Below are 17,457 nucleotides of genomic sequence, written 5' to 3' on the forward strand. Positions count from 1 at the left end.
TGACACCACAAAAATAGAAATATTGTCATAACTATTTTTGCCTAAAAATTAAATATAAACCCTTCTTTATACACTGTAAGAGCCAATGTTGGGCAATAAACCCAAGGGAGAATCATCTTCATTGTGTCACAGCTGAAAGCAAAGTCAAGTATGGTTCTGCTCTACAGGACGCAAACTTTTATGAAAGTGGTTGGTCCATCGGAAGGTTCAACAGTTATCATTTCTTCCTGAGATAAGTGATAACTGTATGATCCCTGATGCTACCAATGGGACCCTCCCCAATCATGAGAACTTTGTCCCACATTCTCCAATTGAGTGGATACGTGATCACGCACGTGTGTTAATGCCCCATTTAATATCTATAGTTCTGAAAGAGACTGAGTGTAGTGCTTTGCTATCTATATCAGACCCATAAATCATGAATGACCAGTGGTGACCACTATTTCACTTAAAGGGAACCTGTCAGCAGGATTGTGCACTGAAACCTACAGACAGTGTCAGTTCAGCGTCATTATACTGATTAAAATGATGCCTTGGTCGATGAAATCCTTCTTGTGGTTGTTGTTTAATCTTTATTTTCAGTTTTCAGTTAATGATATGATCGTGCTCCAGGGTGGCCTGTGGGGGGTCTTCATGTGGTGCTCTACTTACATATTCAACTGTATGGCTTCTGATAGGTCTCTTATCCCTCAGTCACTTGCCCCCTATTTTACATAATGAATATAATATGTATTGAAAAAAATCACATTCAGCAGGCAGACAGCAGCGCATGATTAGCATCTACAATATGCATTAAATTATTTTATTTAGTTATATACATTTATACTAAAAAAAGTATATATTTCTGAAAATGACACCGGCCGCACCTGCGCAGTAGCATCTATTGGCGATCCGATAGATGCTACTGTAGAGGTGCCATATTGGTGGAGACACATTTTTTTCTCCTCTAGCAAAATGGCATCAGCATCGCCTGTGCAGTAGCATCTATCGGAGCGCCATTTTGAGACAGAATTTTTTTTGCAGAATAAATGTATATCACTAAATAAAATAGATTAATGCATATTATAGATGCGATCATATTGCAGCGCAGGCGTCGCCGCCTTCCTGATAAATGTGATTTTTTTTAAATTCATATTATATTCAGTAAAATAGGGGAAAGGTCACTGAGGTAACTCTGTCATAAGCCATCAGTATTAATACCTAAGCAGAGCACCACATGAAGATATCACCACACAGCCCCGCCCACAGGCCGCCCTGGAGCACGAGCATATAATTTACTAAAAACTACAAATAAAGATTTAACAACAACCACAAGACGGATTTCATCAACCAAGGTATCATTGTAATCAGTATAATGGCGCCGACATGACAGTGTCTGTAGGTTACTGTGCACAATCCTGCTGACAGGTTCCCTTTAAACAGGCTACAGTGAGACCTCCAGCAACTACGGTATACATTTATCACCAATCCTCTAGACAGGGAATACACTTTAAATGTTGTTCATGGGCTGATTAATTAATTGAAACTAATTTGACATGTAATGAGAATCCATCTATAAATTGCCTTGGAACCTAACCTAATCCACTATATCCTTACCGAGAATCTGCCGCATGAGAAGAAAACAGTTTTATCAAAGCAAGGATGTTAGCTTAATTGGGATCTGAACTTTCAACAAACTTTGCATAAATCAGTAGTAAATGTAAATACAAAATACTTGATAATATATCTTATCAGGTAAATCTGTTGCTTTCTCCACTTATAAGACACTTGTTTCCTTCCCCCAGGACTCTGTCATGCTAAAGACCATTTTGGGGTGAATCTGCTTAATGAAAGAATTAAAAACTTCCTAATAAACAGAATAAACAGTATAGGTAGTGTATGTAACATAACAGTAGAGAAGAACAGTTACCATCTGTTTCCTCATATATATGGAGGCCACTTTGACATTACTAGGGCTAGGTTTGAGTTAAAGAGCTTGAAAGGGGTTAAAGTTACAGAAAATTGAAATTTTGGGCAAAAAGTTGCCAAAGCTAGCGAATTTGAATTCTAAAAGATTAGATCATCCCTAACAGTTACCCTTTAATTCTGGGGAACAAAGAACATTGGAGTCTAAAATTACAGGCAAAAATTCAGGCAGAACACAAGTGTGCAAACGATTCCCGAGACATATTATATGAATATAAGCCTTATGTACATACATCAATGTAGTTTCCATTGATATAGTCAGAGCTGGATTCATCTTCAATGTTTTGCAGCCTCACACGGGAATGATCATCTGTCAAAGAGAAAAGATTACACATTTTTACGTGTTTCAGAAAATAAAAGGCATTCTACTGAAAATATATGCAAAATGTACAAACCGTTAATCAATATTTTAGTTTTTCTCACAATCATTTGTTGTGCAAGCAGGTAATATACACCAGGAATACTTTATGTCTCTTTCTCCTTCTCAAACAAAAATATATTATGCTGCGAGAAAAATTTAAGATGACATTCAGTGCTGCAGAATCTGTTTGCGCTATGTGAGCAAAGGATGCTAAATTAACAATTAATGGCAATTTATTCCATAAGTATCTAAATACACATCTCAGATACTGAAGAAGTAACATAATATACCGTATTTTTCAGATTATAAAACGCACTTTTATGATCCCTCAAATTAGGGGGAAAATGGGGGTGCATTTATAAACCGAACACTGTTCTTACCAAGAGGTTAATGCTGCGGGCCCAGAGCTGGGGGTGTTGCAGTGGTGGTGCAGTGGTCCTGTGGTGGTACGGCGGCAAGCGGTGGTCCTGCAGTGGTTGTACGGCGGCGAGCGGTGGTGGTACGGTGGCAAGTGGTAGCCCTGCAGTGGCGGCATATGGCGGCTGCCATTCTTTTTCCAGGGTCCGGCATCTCACTCAAAGCAGATGGAGGAAAGCCGATATTTCCATCCGCTCCTGCCTCTATGCGATGTCTCCAGGAAAACAGCCGCGGATATGGCGCAGATGGAGATCTCGGCACCAAGATCTTCGGAGACGAGATCTCAGCGCCAAGATCTCCATCTGAGCATGCACCGCCCTGGCAGCCACTTTCCAGGAGTCCACCTCATAGCAAACAGTGCGCGGGCTCAGGGCTTTCAGAAAATGTTGGCGGAGCCCCCACACCACCGAACACCCGCAGCACCATTCCTGCCTCCTCCAGCAGCTAACCTGGGACCCTGCTCCACTGCGGCCTGCACCACCGAACACTCACAGCATCGCACATCCGAATACCCCTTTCTCGCAGTCTGGGGTCAACAGCATCGACCCACTCCTGCCTCCGCCAGAAGCGACCCTGGGACCCCGCTTCACTGCAGCCACCACCCCCGGTAAGCAATAAGACACCTGGATTGTAAGAAGCACCAGCATATTATTAAAAAAAGTTTATTTTCCTATTTTTCTCCTCAAAATTTGAGGTGTGTCTTATAATCTGGTGCATCTTATAAACCGCAAAATATGGTATGTCTTTACAAAATGAGACCAAGTTTTACAATACTTTGATATGTCCCAATAAACTGTACTTAATCACGGGGTTTCAGATTGACAGCATAATTAGGCACTCACTTTCAATAAGTACATTTTTGTCCTAAACATTGAATTACAGTAGATTCGCTACCAAAAAATGTTAAAAATAGAAAATTGTACAGAATTTGGCCGGATTTGGTCACCTACTGTATTTGCGACTGTGATTTTGATTGTTAAAGGGTATTTGTTTTACTGTTCTTTGTATGTTAAAAATTCCTTCAATAAAAATCTTGAATTTGAAAAATAGTAAATGAACAAGTTTAATTATCAGGCTTTTTTGACTTGAAGAGAACTGTAGAATGGATTTTGCAATGTTAAAACCTTGCACAATCCCAAAAGGTCTATTTGTCTCCTGGATTAAATTAAAATGGGTCTTGTCCAGGTGCTCTGGGCTAGCGCCTCTTACTCATTGTAATAAATTACTTTTCATCCTGGTGGCACAGTTCCTTATTGCGCCCTTCCTCGCGCTGCGATAAGACGCAAGCTAGTTCCTAATGCACCACAGGGCTTAATTAAGCTCTTGTACCAAAAAGTCAACAATGTCAGCAAATGACATTTAGTCTAATGCAATGCAGAAATCTAAAGATATGTATTCAAAGTTATGTGCAAGTCAATATACGTCTACGTTACTGAAAGACAATGAATATGCGGAGAGAGAGGAAAAAAAAGTTGATATACTGATGCTCCAAGCTATGTAGGGATGTGTGGATACTAAATATTCCAACAGGGAGACAAGAAGTGAAACCAATTCTGTTGAGACTCAAAGGCACATTAATTATACTCCAAGCTCAGGGAGACAAACCAAGAGATTGATTTTACATTAGTGCTGCTATGGATCACAAAAGAAAATACCATCTACAGGAGAGAGCTGCAGAGTTTCAGTGATTGGCAGGACCTTGGTCCAGTGGCAAAGTGAGTTCTCCGCGGCATCTGGACTAGAGTACTATGAACTGAATACTTCCTATCGGAGCCTTCTCTGATTAGTAGGCATAAAGCACATCATGAAGGAGCACTAGCGTCGACGAGGGCCTACTTTTCATTAGAGGCAGAGGTGATGCTAGCAGGTACTAGGAAGATCATATTCATAGTGATCTGGCGGGCTGCCACAGACCATGGCCATGGCCGCTGGACCAGGGTCCTGCAAATCGTATTGCTCATACCTATTAGAGAGATCAATTCTTAAACTTGAATCTGTTATCCAACAAGAATGAAGGTCCTGCGCCTAACGTCCCTCATCACTGCAAAACACAGTTTTAATGAAGCAATGGTTGGGAAAGCACCCTGTCACATTAATCAATGGCTATAAGGTTGGCTGAATTACGGTAATCAAGTTCTTCTCACTCCAATTATGTGGTGATGAGGATAGGGAAGTCTAGGACCTCAGTTCTAGTGATTGTTGGATCCCTGCAATGGGGACCTTAGTGATCAAACATTTGTGGCACAGCTCTATAATGAACAGAACTACATTTGATGTCTACTGGCGATGTAAATCCAGTGCTCAAACATGGCATGTTTTAGAAAGAATATATGTGAGTCTAGCATGTATGTATGTGTAAGTATATGGATTGCAAAATAACCATGAAGGACAACATCAGCCACGTACCAGAAAGTGCAAACATCTAAGCATTTAGTAAATTCTCCAACTGAGTGATAGCTTAGTGTATTATTGCTTACACTGTTATTGCTCTCACTTTTGTATCTGCAATTTACACCCTAGCCCCTTAGCGATGACTGTCCTGCATGTACAGCGGAAGTACAACAATCAGTGTATGAGGTGGGCCTAGGAGCTGAGCCCCCTCCAGGTACCAGCTGTATCATATAGCTGACACCTGACAGTAACTATTGTATCGGTGTCACCCTATAAATGACACTGTCAAGAGAGACAATAGCATTTAAGGTGGCGACGGACACTTCTAAGGGTCACTGGCTCCCCACAAGATGCGATTGAAAATTCCAAACGGTTGCCATGGCAGCCGAGGGTCTTCTGAAGGCCTCATGTCTGCTGTGTGAGATGTGGTTGGATTTCAAAACAGATTGTCTACTTCACAATGCACTGCCATACAGTTGTTGAATTGTATTGTATGTTGCTCATTGTCAGCACACGGCATGTGACACAACAATGTCACGTGGACACTGTTCACTGGAATGGTGCCATTGAGGTGAGTATCCATGGTTTCTATCTTATTTTGGCTCCTGAATTGATTAAGCTGGGGAAGTCCAGTAGTGGTCAACCACTGTAAATAATAATACTAAGAAAATTACCAGATCATTTTATAGCACAAGTAATGCCTTAAATACAAAACCCAAAAAAAACAATTGTGGAAAAAACAAGCCCTCATATGTTGATAGAAAAATAAACAGGTTATGGCTCTTGGAAAACAGTGAAGAAAAAATAAAAGCACAAAAAAATAAAGAATTACACAGGGGTTAAAGAGGATCGATCAGTCATCAGATTTCAAAATATTTCACAAATTGTGTAATTGACTAAATAGATTTCTTAGACCTGAAGAGGCTGGTATACTTACTTTGAAATCCATGTCAGAATGGCTGCATAATCCTTTATGAACGTTTAATTAAATTTCAGCCCCCCTAGCCTGACTGACAGCTCTTTAGTGTCCCTACTCCCTGCGGTTGAGGCCTCACACTGCTCAGTACAAGCTGCAGCTGTCAGTCAGGCTGGGTGGGTGGGTGGAAGCTGAATGCGCTCTCTCAATCTATAGCTGGACTCAAATTCTCATTTCAATATAAGGATTATTATGCCAACATTCTTATTTTAAAGTAAATACACCAGTATCACCAGGTTAAAGATCAATTTAATAAATTATGCAGTTTGTATTGTGAAATCTGGTGACAGATCTGCTTTAAGCAGTCAGCCAAAACCTAACAAATAATCTATCCCTCTGATTTAATAATAAACGCTTTTGTTATTTATGACGTTTCAGCACTTTCACTACCTGTGGAAAAAGCTTTTTATCCCCTCGGAAAACATTATTATTAAACTATAAAATGGACTCGGTTATGCGAGTTCTAGCGTAATTGTCTTTACGCCGAGAAATTTTTAAATACCCGCCTGCTCTTTGGGCTCAGATGATTTATTTAACAGGCACAAAATTTGTAACCTTTTCTTCCGAACAATCCGCGGATGTTTCCCATTTGTAAAGGTTATAAATTTGCCTGTGTAATGAATTATTTAATTTCACTCCTAAACCTTTCCGAGACTTAAAAAACTGTAACTTTAGATAAACAGACGCCTAATTATCTAGTGTTCTCACTAACGAGAAGGAGTCAGATTAAAATGCCCCCCAAAAATTTGCTCCACCCTGACTCTCCGAAGGGTCATGGAGGGTGAATATATATTTCATTTTTACACTTGAGCATTCATTAAGAAAAGACAATCTTGCTCAGGGGGAGGTTTAAATATAATTATCCTCCAAAAGCATGCTTGTAAACGTTCCCGGTCATTAGTATCAGGCCGGCTCAGGCAGGGAATGATATGCAGTGCCCCTATCACACTGTCAACACTTACATGCTATGATATTCCCATATCTATTCTTCATTCTGTTCTCGTCTTTCTTGGCAGACTCCCACGGTGCTGACTGTCCTTCAAAGAAGCTCTAGAAAAAAATAAAAAAAAAGTGTCACAAAACGTTATGCCACATAGAAGAAGGAAAAAAAAAAATGCATATGTAGTCCAAGGTTAGGGGACGAATTACGGCAATAACTTCTTAAAAGGGAAAAAAATGCCAGGTTGCCTGAAGTGATAGAAATGATTGCCTTGGCTGCTCACAATGATTTAATTATCTAGAGATCTATCCGAACAATCATGTCTGCTTCATTTGTGGAATACGTAAGGTGCAATTTATGTTGTCAGTATCGCATATGCCTTTCAAAGCAATACCACCCATGCTTTCTCTTTAGATAATGAGACTAGAACAAGCAATAATAGGGAGATAAATGGATATTCACAAAAGAATATGATACGTTTCAACACTGTGCATGTAGATCAAGTCATAACAGAAGCCGACCAGCCTCCAAGGGTTGAACGAGAACTGAGAAATGATTGGCAAGTATACCAACAATGCAGATTCGAATAGTGCAGAAGGAATATATAGTATTCATCCAAAAAAGAGTCAATAGGGATATTATTATTATTAACAGTTATTATAGCGCCATTTATTCTATGGCGCTTTACATGTGAGGAGGGGTATACATAATACAAAACAAGTACAGAAATCTTAAGCAATACAAGTAACAACTGGTACAGGAGGAGAGAGGACCCTCACAATCTACAAGGATATATTACAGTGGGGCAAAAAAGTATTTAGTCATTCAGCAATAGTGCAAGTTCCACCACTTAAAAAGATGAGAGGCGTCTGTAATTTACATCATAGGTAGACCTCAAGTATGGGAGACAAACTGAGAAAAAAAAATCCAGAAAATCACATTGTCTGTTTTTTTATCATTTTATTTGCATATTATGGTGGAAAATAAGTATTTGGTCAGAAACAAACAATCAAGATTTCTGGCTCTCACAGACCTGTAACTTCTTCTTTAAGAGTCTCCTCTTTCCTCCACTCATTACCTGTAGTAATGGCACCTGTTTAAACTTGTTATCAGTATAAAAAGACACCTGTGCACACCCTCAAACAGTCTGACTCCTGTTGAAAACTCATGTTTTCAGGATTTCCTTAGTATTACACAGGTGGTGGAAGTATCATCAAGGCCTCAGGAATTCACTCACCTGTGCAACACTATGGAAATCCTGAAAACATGACCTGTGGGGGCCATGAAGACTGGAAAACAAAAACACTGGTTTACATGGACTGACTGGCGGCACTAAATGACTGCTATTCCTTAAATATTTGCAGACTGGCGGCCATTTAACTGGCTTCTCTCACAGGCAGACCATGCTAAATGATGCGCAGTCAGTGTGGCTCGCTTACTGTGCACTGAGCCGTGAATAAACCCGCAGCAACTCACCCCTATGACTGAAAGCCCAAGCCTGCTGGGAAGAGAAAAAAGGGCTTGGACTGTGGGCGCCAGGCAAGTGAAGAATGCCATTAGCTTGCAGATGAACCCCATATCTGCAGGTTAATAGCGTTTTTTTTACATGACAGGTCCCTTTAAGACTCTGTAGAAACCTTCCATATCACTCACTGGCAAACAAATAATGCCCTGTATTAATTTCCTGGATACAAGACATAGCTACGGTATTTATTTGTTATGCCTTGCTTATACAGCACTATCTTATTCAGACATTACCATCGCTGTCCCCAATGGTGCTCATAATCTAAATTCCCTATTAGAATGTCTTTGATTAAGACATGGCCAAACTTGCCAGACTTGACTTTTTTCAGTGCTATTAACTAACTTTACTGCAATGTACAACTCATAAGATAACCCCAAGGTAAACAATTCTATCCTTTACTTAAATGAGATAGTGCTGCCTTGCCATACATTAATAACAATGCATAGAGCACACAAGTTTGTGTAACGCTTTGTTGTATCAGAAGAAATAACTATGTGCTGAATATAAAGCCTGTACAAGGTTATCTTAATCACGTTTATAGAGAAACAGCTATTATTGCCTCCATAAAGTATGTTTAATGAATAAAAGAAAGAAGTATTACTATGTGGTGGCCTTCAATTAAGGCCTGAGTCACGTGTAGTTATCAAGCTGAATAACATACATTGTACCTATCATAGTAAACCCTTGCCTTTCAAAATGCTAGATGAATAAACATATCCTTATAACCACTCTTCTAATTTGTAGTAAAGGCCTATTCCCACAATGGCAATATTTTACAAAGCACTGCATCGGCATGAGTATTCTATTGTTAATATATAATATAAGCTCAACATAATATGTTTCTTTCTTTTATCTTTGTGTCTATTTTCATCTCCTGCCTCTCTGAACATCCAATTCTACATAACTGAGTGAGTACTCCTATTCTTATCTGCTAAAACTATATTTCCCAGCAGCACACTGCTTCTTCTCAGTGCTTCAGGCCCCTCTCCCTGCTCTCCTGTGTGCTTTCTGATATAGAGTAGACAGATATCAACATGGACAATTTATATTTCTGTGGATGGAGGTGATAGTTTTGAATGTAGTTACCGTGACCCATTATTTGGCCAATATTCATCACTATTTACAAACTCCACATTTTATCAGTTGTTCATGGGGATCTTCAGAGTATGATCATGCTCTCCTCTGCATGCAAAGAAGAGCTGAGCACAGAAGAGCTGAGCTGTGCTACACAATGGCTGAGTCAGTGTGTGGTGAGAGGGTCGGGTGATGTTTTGCTAGACAGGGTCATAGGTACATCTATTTTTCATGAATATGAAATCTTGATTAGGTACAAATTCAGGGAGCTCATCAGCATAGGAATTGCTGAGATGTGCTGCAATCAGGATCTCAGATGTTTTGTTAAACAGAGTCAACAGGTGCACCTGAGCATGCTTGATGGACAACATTAGAACTACTGGAGGACAGATTCAGTAGGAACAGAGGATAATCCCTAGTTGGGTGGCAGCGGCAAATCAGTGCAACTTTAAGTATGTATGTAATAAAAAAATCAAACCACATTATGATTATAGGAATAATTCTTTAAGAATGAAAACTGTCCATGCCAACAAATAGACAAATCCATAGACCAGTATTTTGGGTTTTTATTAGTTTTTTTTAGTCCTTTTTCACAAAAATTTTCAATTTGACTGAAAATAAGTTATTTTTGTAAAGATAATTTTCAGAGAGTGCTGTGTAAACTGGGTGCATGGTTAAGAATAAAAAGAAAAAGATATAACTGGTGTCAGCACACAAAGGGCACACTATTGGCCAACAGTGATGGGGCATCTCCTTCTTCAAATGACCAAGTACATGTCACCTAGAATGCTCCCAACAGTCTCACATAACAGTGAAAAGGTTGTTATTAGTGATGAGCGAATATACTCGTTACTCGAGATTTCCACCCTCCGAGTATTTTTTAGTGCTCGGAGATTTAGTTTTCATTGCCGCAGCTGAATGATTTACAGCTATTAGCCAGGCTAAGTACATGTGGGGGTTGCCTGGTTGATAGGGAATCCCAACATGTACTTATGCTGGCTAAGAGATGTAAATCATTCAACTGCGGCGAAGAAAACTAAATCTACGAGCACTGAAAAATACTCGGAAGACACCAGAGCGTGCTTGGGAAATCTCGAGTAACGAGTATATTTGCTCATCACTAGTTGTTATACTACATCCCGCGGTTGGCAGTAAAGCACATAATTGCAGCAGCTCACGCAAACATGGCCACTGACTCCATAACTGTATGGAAGAATAAATGTGAAATGAAAAAGATTAGAAATAAAAAGATGTCTTAGTAAATATTATTAATTTTCAGATTTGTGTTATTATTTGAATCTAGAAATTACACTAAACAATTATATTTTGATTATTTTTTGCTTTCAGCTTTATTACTACAACTACAATTCTACTAGTTCCTTCTTAAAAATTTATGATTTGTGCATATTTTAGGTACGAACTTGTCACTACTGTATAAATATAAGATTATTTTCTCTGATGTAAGTATACGTCCAATCATTTTACGATAGTGTTGTTGAAATTGACCTGTTCATATAGTTACTCAAAACTGAGTAATTTGTGATAACAAATATGTGTATGACAAAATGCATCTTAATTTATCCAAGCTGTATATGAATGACAGGCACATTTAGAAGAAAACATATAAAGAAAGTGAAGAGACTGGTTTACAAAGAATGAAGCTACACATACAAGGTCTTCTAATTTGGGAAGAACTTTCCCAGTTGAATAATCTCAATAGAGTGATCAGTCTCACGAAGTAACGGCATTCAGAAAATCCAATTACAACTTGAAGAATCAGGCTGTTTGTAATAGACTGGGTGACTTAAGTATGCATAATTGTATTTTTTAAATATTTGAATCATTTAAAATTAAATTCTGTCAGATTCCCTAATGAGTACGCACACATGGGTTGTTCTATTATTTACCAGTTTTTCCTATTAAGACAACAGATGACTTTGAACAGACGACTGATCTACATCGGTTCCAGTTTTTCTAACCCGCAATAATCAACTGTGATCTCCAGAGGAAATCATATCTGCATGTGTCTTCAATGAGATGAGAAAAAAGTGGCACTCACCATCCCATAAAATAGATTCTTCATTCTAAACATATAAAAAACTGGTTGAAAGGGGACGTGGGTTGCTCTGTGGGCATAGGGGACCAGCGTCCCATTGCAACCAGTTTTTAATGTGTTTATAATAATCTATCTATTTTATGGGATGGGGAGTGCCACTTTTTCATCATTTCACTGAAGACATTTGCATTTATTCTTTTTTGAAGCGGTCATATGGTGCAACCTAGTTATCAGACAGTGAGGTTTTCTGATGGTGCCGAATCAGTCTAGTTTTATTTTCCATGGAAATCATATCTGGATCTAGTGTAAATTGATTGTAGCACAATAACATTACTGATGTCCCCGCTCATTATAATCACTGGGTCTCCCAGAGCGCAGTGGGAGCTGGGAGTGGCTGCTCAAAGCCTATGGAGCCTTAGAACGAGGTTCCATAGCCTTTGTTCATCAGAATCGAGGAATGTCGTGGGAAGGGTTCGACTATGTTGGACCTGTGTGGGAACTTTGCTTTCTAATATATTGGTGAATGAGTGACAGTCTCTCGTTTTTATTTCCCTCTTATTATGTCTTTCAGGTTTCCATTTGGACTACATTGGACATGTATGTTTGTTTGTTGTTTTTTTTTAAATCAATTGGTGAACCAGATAACAAGTCAGGGAGTGTTTTTTAAATAAAATACTTGTGTGTGTTTTTTTATTACTGAGTTAGTAATGGGGGGTTTGATAGACACCTCTTCATTACTAACACCTGGACTTGATGAAAATTGTGCTTTTGGACAATTCATAGCTGACATCAACCACAATTACCCTTACCCCGATTTCCAACGCACCAGAGCAATCGAGAAGAGCTGAGGCAAAGCACCAGCATCGACTTTGACGTGCCACTTCTGGGGAGGCTATGGACTGGTATTTTTAGACTGAGAAGGGTCCAATAACTAGGGACCTTCCCAGCCTGATAATATCTGCTCTCAGCTGTCAGCTTTATCTTTGCTGGTTATCCAAAATAGGGGGAACCCCACATCGTTTTTCTCATTTATTAGGTTAAAGGGAACCTGTCACAACCCCCCCCAGTCGTTTCAAACTAAAAGAGCCAGTAATGCTGCATTCTGACAAGGTGGCTCTTTTAGTTCTGGGTGCTGTAACTAGAGAAATAATCCGTTTTATAATTTGTCAGAAATACCTGGTCTTCAGTCAAGGAGGCCGGCGTTTCCCCCCTGCTTCAGACGCCACACAGACGTTACTCAAATCTTCTTGGCGGCGCCGGGCGCCGCCTCCTCAGCGCTGTTTTGAAAATAGCTGGCGCCTGTGCTCTTTTTTCCTGCCTGGTGCAGGCGCAGTGAGCGCTGCCCGTCTTTCCTCATATGCAGTCTCGGTGACTGCGCCTGCGCGGCCGCCCTGCTTGTGAATCCCAGCCCCGCAATGTGAATAAATCATAAGTCACTGCGGGGCTGGGAATCACAGGCAGGGCGGCCGCGCAGGCGCAGTCAGCTGGGCTGCATATGAGGAAAGACGGGCAGCGCTCACTGCGCCTGCACCAGGCAGGGGAAAAGAGCGCAGGCGCCGGCTATTTTGAAAACAGCGCTGAGGAGGTGGCGCCTGGCGCCAAGAACATTTGAGTGACGTCTGTGTGGCGTCTGAAGCAGGGGGGAAACGCCGGCCTCCTTGACTGAAGACAAGGTATTTCTGATAAATTCTAAAACGGATTATTTCTCTAGTTACAGCACCCAGAACTAAAAGAGCCACCTTGTCAGAATGCAGCATTACTGCTGCACAAGGTGGCTCTTTTAGTTTGAAACGAGTGGGGGGGTGACAGGTTCCCTTTAAACACCCTTCAGAGCCACATAAAAGGCACAAAAGAGGGCAAGTTTATTATATGAAGGGGGCTTGTAAAATTATATGTCTATAGGATATCTATCTAATCTAATATCTATCTAAATATTATATATCTAATCTTTCTATCATCTATCTACATGTTTCTATAATATTGCTTTACTATTTATGACAACTAGATGTAATTTACATAGAGTATCATTATAGTATATAAGAGACTATGTTAAAAACAGATAGCATACAGATGGTATTTGAGGAAAAAAAATCGCACACTTGCATAGCGCTCGTATGACATACAGAATGATTTACTCATGATACTCGCCAACAAGGAGCAAAAATGGATGCCACTTTTTGTTTCCGTTTTACAACTCTTTTCTAATGGTTTTATTTTTACTAGTAGCACCTCTGTTCACCGCTAGTGATTGAAAACAAATTAGTCTAAGGATTATATAACAAATTTCCATTCACTATTATCAGTTCCCATACGCTTCAATGTTTTTTTTTTAAATATATCCATTGCCAGGCAAAAACGTTCTGTAAAACTACAGGGTTTTTTATTTACCGTAGCTTAAAAAAATTGATTGCAATAAGTAAAAAAATGAGACATTTTAGGACATTTCCAAATATGTTCACATGAATTGATCCTGTGCTGGATCATTTTATTTCTGTTTGTGTCAAGATGGATCCAAAAGCGGAAATAACTATTGGAAATGTTAACATAGTCTTAGTAGATTTATGAGAAATCCTTTGATTGTTGACTATTTGGTTTACGTTAATGCTAACTAACTTTATATCCAGTTCAAATAAATGGAAACTTTATAACTCTCATCACCCAGCAAGTATATAAAATATAAGAATAATTACTCAGCCGTGCATCTTTTCTAACTATGAATTATATTTGAGGAACAATTGAGAACAATAAAGTAGACACTGTCTTTTTCCAAGAAAACAGACAAGAATTATAGTTTGCCCATGAAATTGGCAATGAACTAGAATACTTAATTATTCAAATGACATAAATACTATCTATATGAAAATAAAGGCTGTATTTATAATTAACCACGGGTGCATTATAATTACATTCAACATCATTTGCATAATTTAAGCTGCTACAAATCGAAGAAAGGTTTTTCATGTCCACTTAATGGCAAATAATAAAATATAAAAGGATTGAAGAGGTTATTTAGAGTAAAGTGATGAATATTTTCTCCCCGAGATACTGTTTCCCTGCTCATTACACTACAACGTTAGAATGAAAATCATAAGATAAAAAACAAATAAAAACACTTAAGCATATTTTGCAAAAATAAAACAAGCTCTACAAAAGACCTAAAAACACCATAATTATTAATATTTACAGTCCAAGTTTGCTAAAAAAAAAAATTAAGTAAAAAGGGATGTTGTGGAATAGGGCGCAATAGCAACTGTCAAGCAAGTTGAGCATTTGGACAAAACAATTTGGACGACTTGCCTGCTACTTATTTTGTAGGACTAGCTTAGAACCGCAATTTTGAAAAAACAGCCAATTGTCAGACAGATCACGTGCAAGATGCAAGCTGGACTTTTGATCTGCGACCAATAATCAAAGAGGTTTTTGATTTTATGAGACAGTCACAATCGGACCCAGCTGACAATCATTAGATACAGTGTCTTCATGTTACACAGTACCCTAACATTAACTATTCATGGTATACAGGTATATTTACGTTATAGAAAAATTTAAAGGGGTTGCCCCATCATCTTTGGTATTAGTGCACTGTTTGTCTGACTCCTGACTCACAAGTTGTTTCAGAAAAGTTTGCTCCAGCTTGAGTGACAGTTCGGAACAAGACACCATAGTGTATATATGAGGCAGCTATGTTTCTGCAGCATCGGAGAAGCACAGTTTCACTGAAGTTGGGTGGGATTGGGATCTAATAGTGAACTCCAGTGACTCCAGTTTCAGAATGGTATTTACAAGCTTCATTTGACAGAGCGGCACTTTTTGGGTGAAACAGTAGCACTTTTTAGGCCACTGCATTGGTGGCTGGTAACCCAGTCAATGAGCAAAAAACAAAAAATAAAATGGTAGTTATCAGTTGAGGGCAGGTAAATGTTAAGTTGCTCTTTTTACAAACACTATCCAAGTACGCCTATCTATGAAGATAGTAAATAAAAAGGAAACAGCACAAAAAAATTTAAAAAAGAGGACTTTAATGCCCTGTGGCGTGGCAACGTTTCGAATAAAACAAATCCTTTCTCAAATTTGTTTTATCCAAAACGTTGCCACGCCACAGGGCATTAAAGTCTTTTTTTTTTTTACATCTTTTTGTGCTGTTTCCCTTTTTGTTTACTGTCTGAAAGGCCATTGGAATGCTGGTCAGGGAAGCGTGCACGCTTTAAGGTATTTTTTCTGGCGCTGTTCCTCCTTTTCTACCTATCTATGAAGATAGGAACAACGCGGTACATAATTACTATATACCAAAAAATCACCCATCTTGTGCTACTACTGAAATAAAAATTGTATTGTAGCCCCCAGAGCTACATTCGCAAGGCTGGTGGTTGTCACAGGAAACAGTCAAGAAGCTTGTTGATAGACACACATCTTTGAGAGCTTAGCTGAGCTCTTATAATACATTCAAGCTGACAGTTTTATATTAGTTTAATGGACCATGTTTAATGGCGCATTTTGCATTTTCAAAGCACCCGAGCAAGCTTTGTGTGAACATTGAACAACATTGTGAAACTGCAGAATTGCAAATGCAGCTCTATGTATGGTATCTCTCCTTGAATTCTATGGTTTTATCTATCGGGACATATTGAAGAAAATATCTGGTCTTTAGATGTTCTTAAAATTGAGTAACTATAACATCATATGAAATGCAGAACATAACAAATTACACCTTGTCATCAGTTAAGAAAACATAGGCCGAAATGCAGCAAAAGCTTGTGAAAAATTAAGAACACCCTTATTGCTTCCAAAGGAAATAAGAGGGTAAATACCAGTCAGGTAGTTCAAATCAAATAGCCTTGATTAACAATTCATCTGCAAATATGCAATAAAAGCAGAAGTTTTGACAGGTTGCTGGGCTGGAGCGGTATGGCAGGTGTTAACACAATGCCAAGGAGGAAAGGTATGCAGTGACGTTAGGGAAGCAATTGTTGTTGCTCATCATTCTGGGTAAAGTCATTTCCTGAAACTTTAAGTCCATCATTCTACAATGAGAAACATTATTCACAAGTGGAATACGTTCAATTCAGTGCAATGGTCCAAGAAATTGCAAAACAAAACTCTAAATGTCTGAGCTAGCTTGTTAAACGTTCAAGTGCATGACAGTACAATACGAAACAGCCTGATGTATGGCTTTCTTAGTAACCACCAGGAGAAACCCTCATTTTTCTAAAAACAACATGGCAAACCAGATAAAGTTTGCATAGTTGCATCTTTACAAACCTTAATACTTCTAGAAAAATGTCCTTTACACAGACCAGTCCAAAATGGAAATATTTAGCCATAATTCTGTGTGCCATATTTGGTGAAAACCAAACACGAGAAATCAACACAAACATCTCATACCACCTGTCCAGCATGGAGGAATGGTGATAACTGAGGCTTGCTTTACAGCTACTGGACCTGGATACATTGCAGTAACTGAGTCGATCATGAACGTCCCTGTATACTAAAGTTTTCTAGAATCAAATATGAGACCATCTATCATGGTCAAAAAACAGGATCATACAATTGGACAATAATCACAAACACATCAGCAGATCTACATCAGAATAACTGTAAAAGAAAAGAATCAAAGTGTTACAATGATCCAGAAAAATGTCAGCGTACAGCTCAATTCAAATGTTGTGGTGGCACCTTAAAGGTAACCTGTCAGGTCATATAACTCTATTAACCTGCAGATACAGGGTTAGTCTGCAGGTTACTAGCACTAAGA

The 17,457-nt window shown here is 38.9% G+C and overlaps 1 protein-coding gene across 5 annotated transcripts in view; it reads right to left on the reverse strand.

The window, feature by feature from the left end:
- PTPRM (protein tyrosine phosphatase receptor type M) overlaps window positions 1–17,457 on the reverse strand; it is a 995,903-nt gene that overhangs the window by 107,165 nt on the left and 871,281 nt on the right. For all 5 annotated transcript variants that reach the window (XM_077270222.1, XM_077270225.1, XM_077270224.1 and 2 more), the window contains 2 exons: window positions 7,073–7,160; window positions 2,199–2,275 (listed from right to left, as the gene is read on the reverse strand). In XM_077270222.1, coding sequence (XP_077126337.1) covers window positions 2,199–2,275; window positions 7,073–7,160 — 165 coding nt within the window. The remainder of the gene's footprint in view (window positions 1–2,198; window positions 2,276–7,072; window positions 7,161–17,457) is intronic.

Source organism: Ranitomeya variabilis, chromosome 6, assembly GCF_051348905.1.
Source record: "Ranitomeya variabilis isolate aRanVar5 chromosome 6, aRanVar5.hap1, whole genome shotgun sequence".
In the NCBI taxonomy this organism is placed as follows: Eukaryota; Metazoa; Chordata; class Amphibia; order Anura; family Dendrobatidae; genus Ranitomeya; species Ranitomeya variabilis.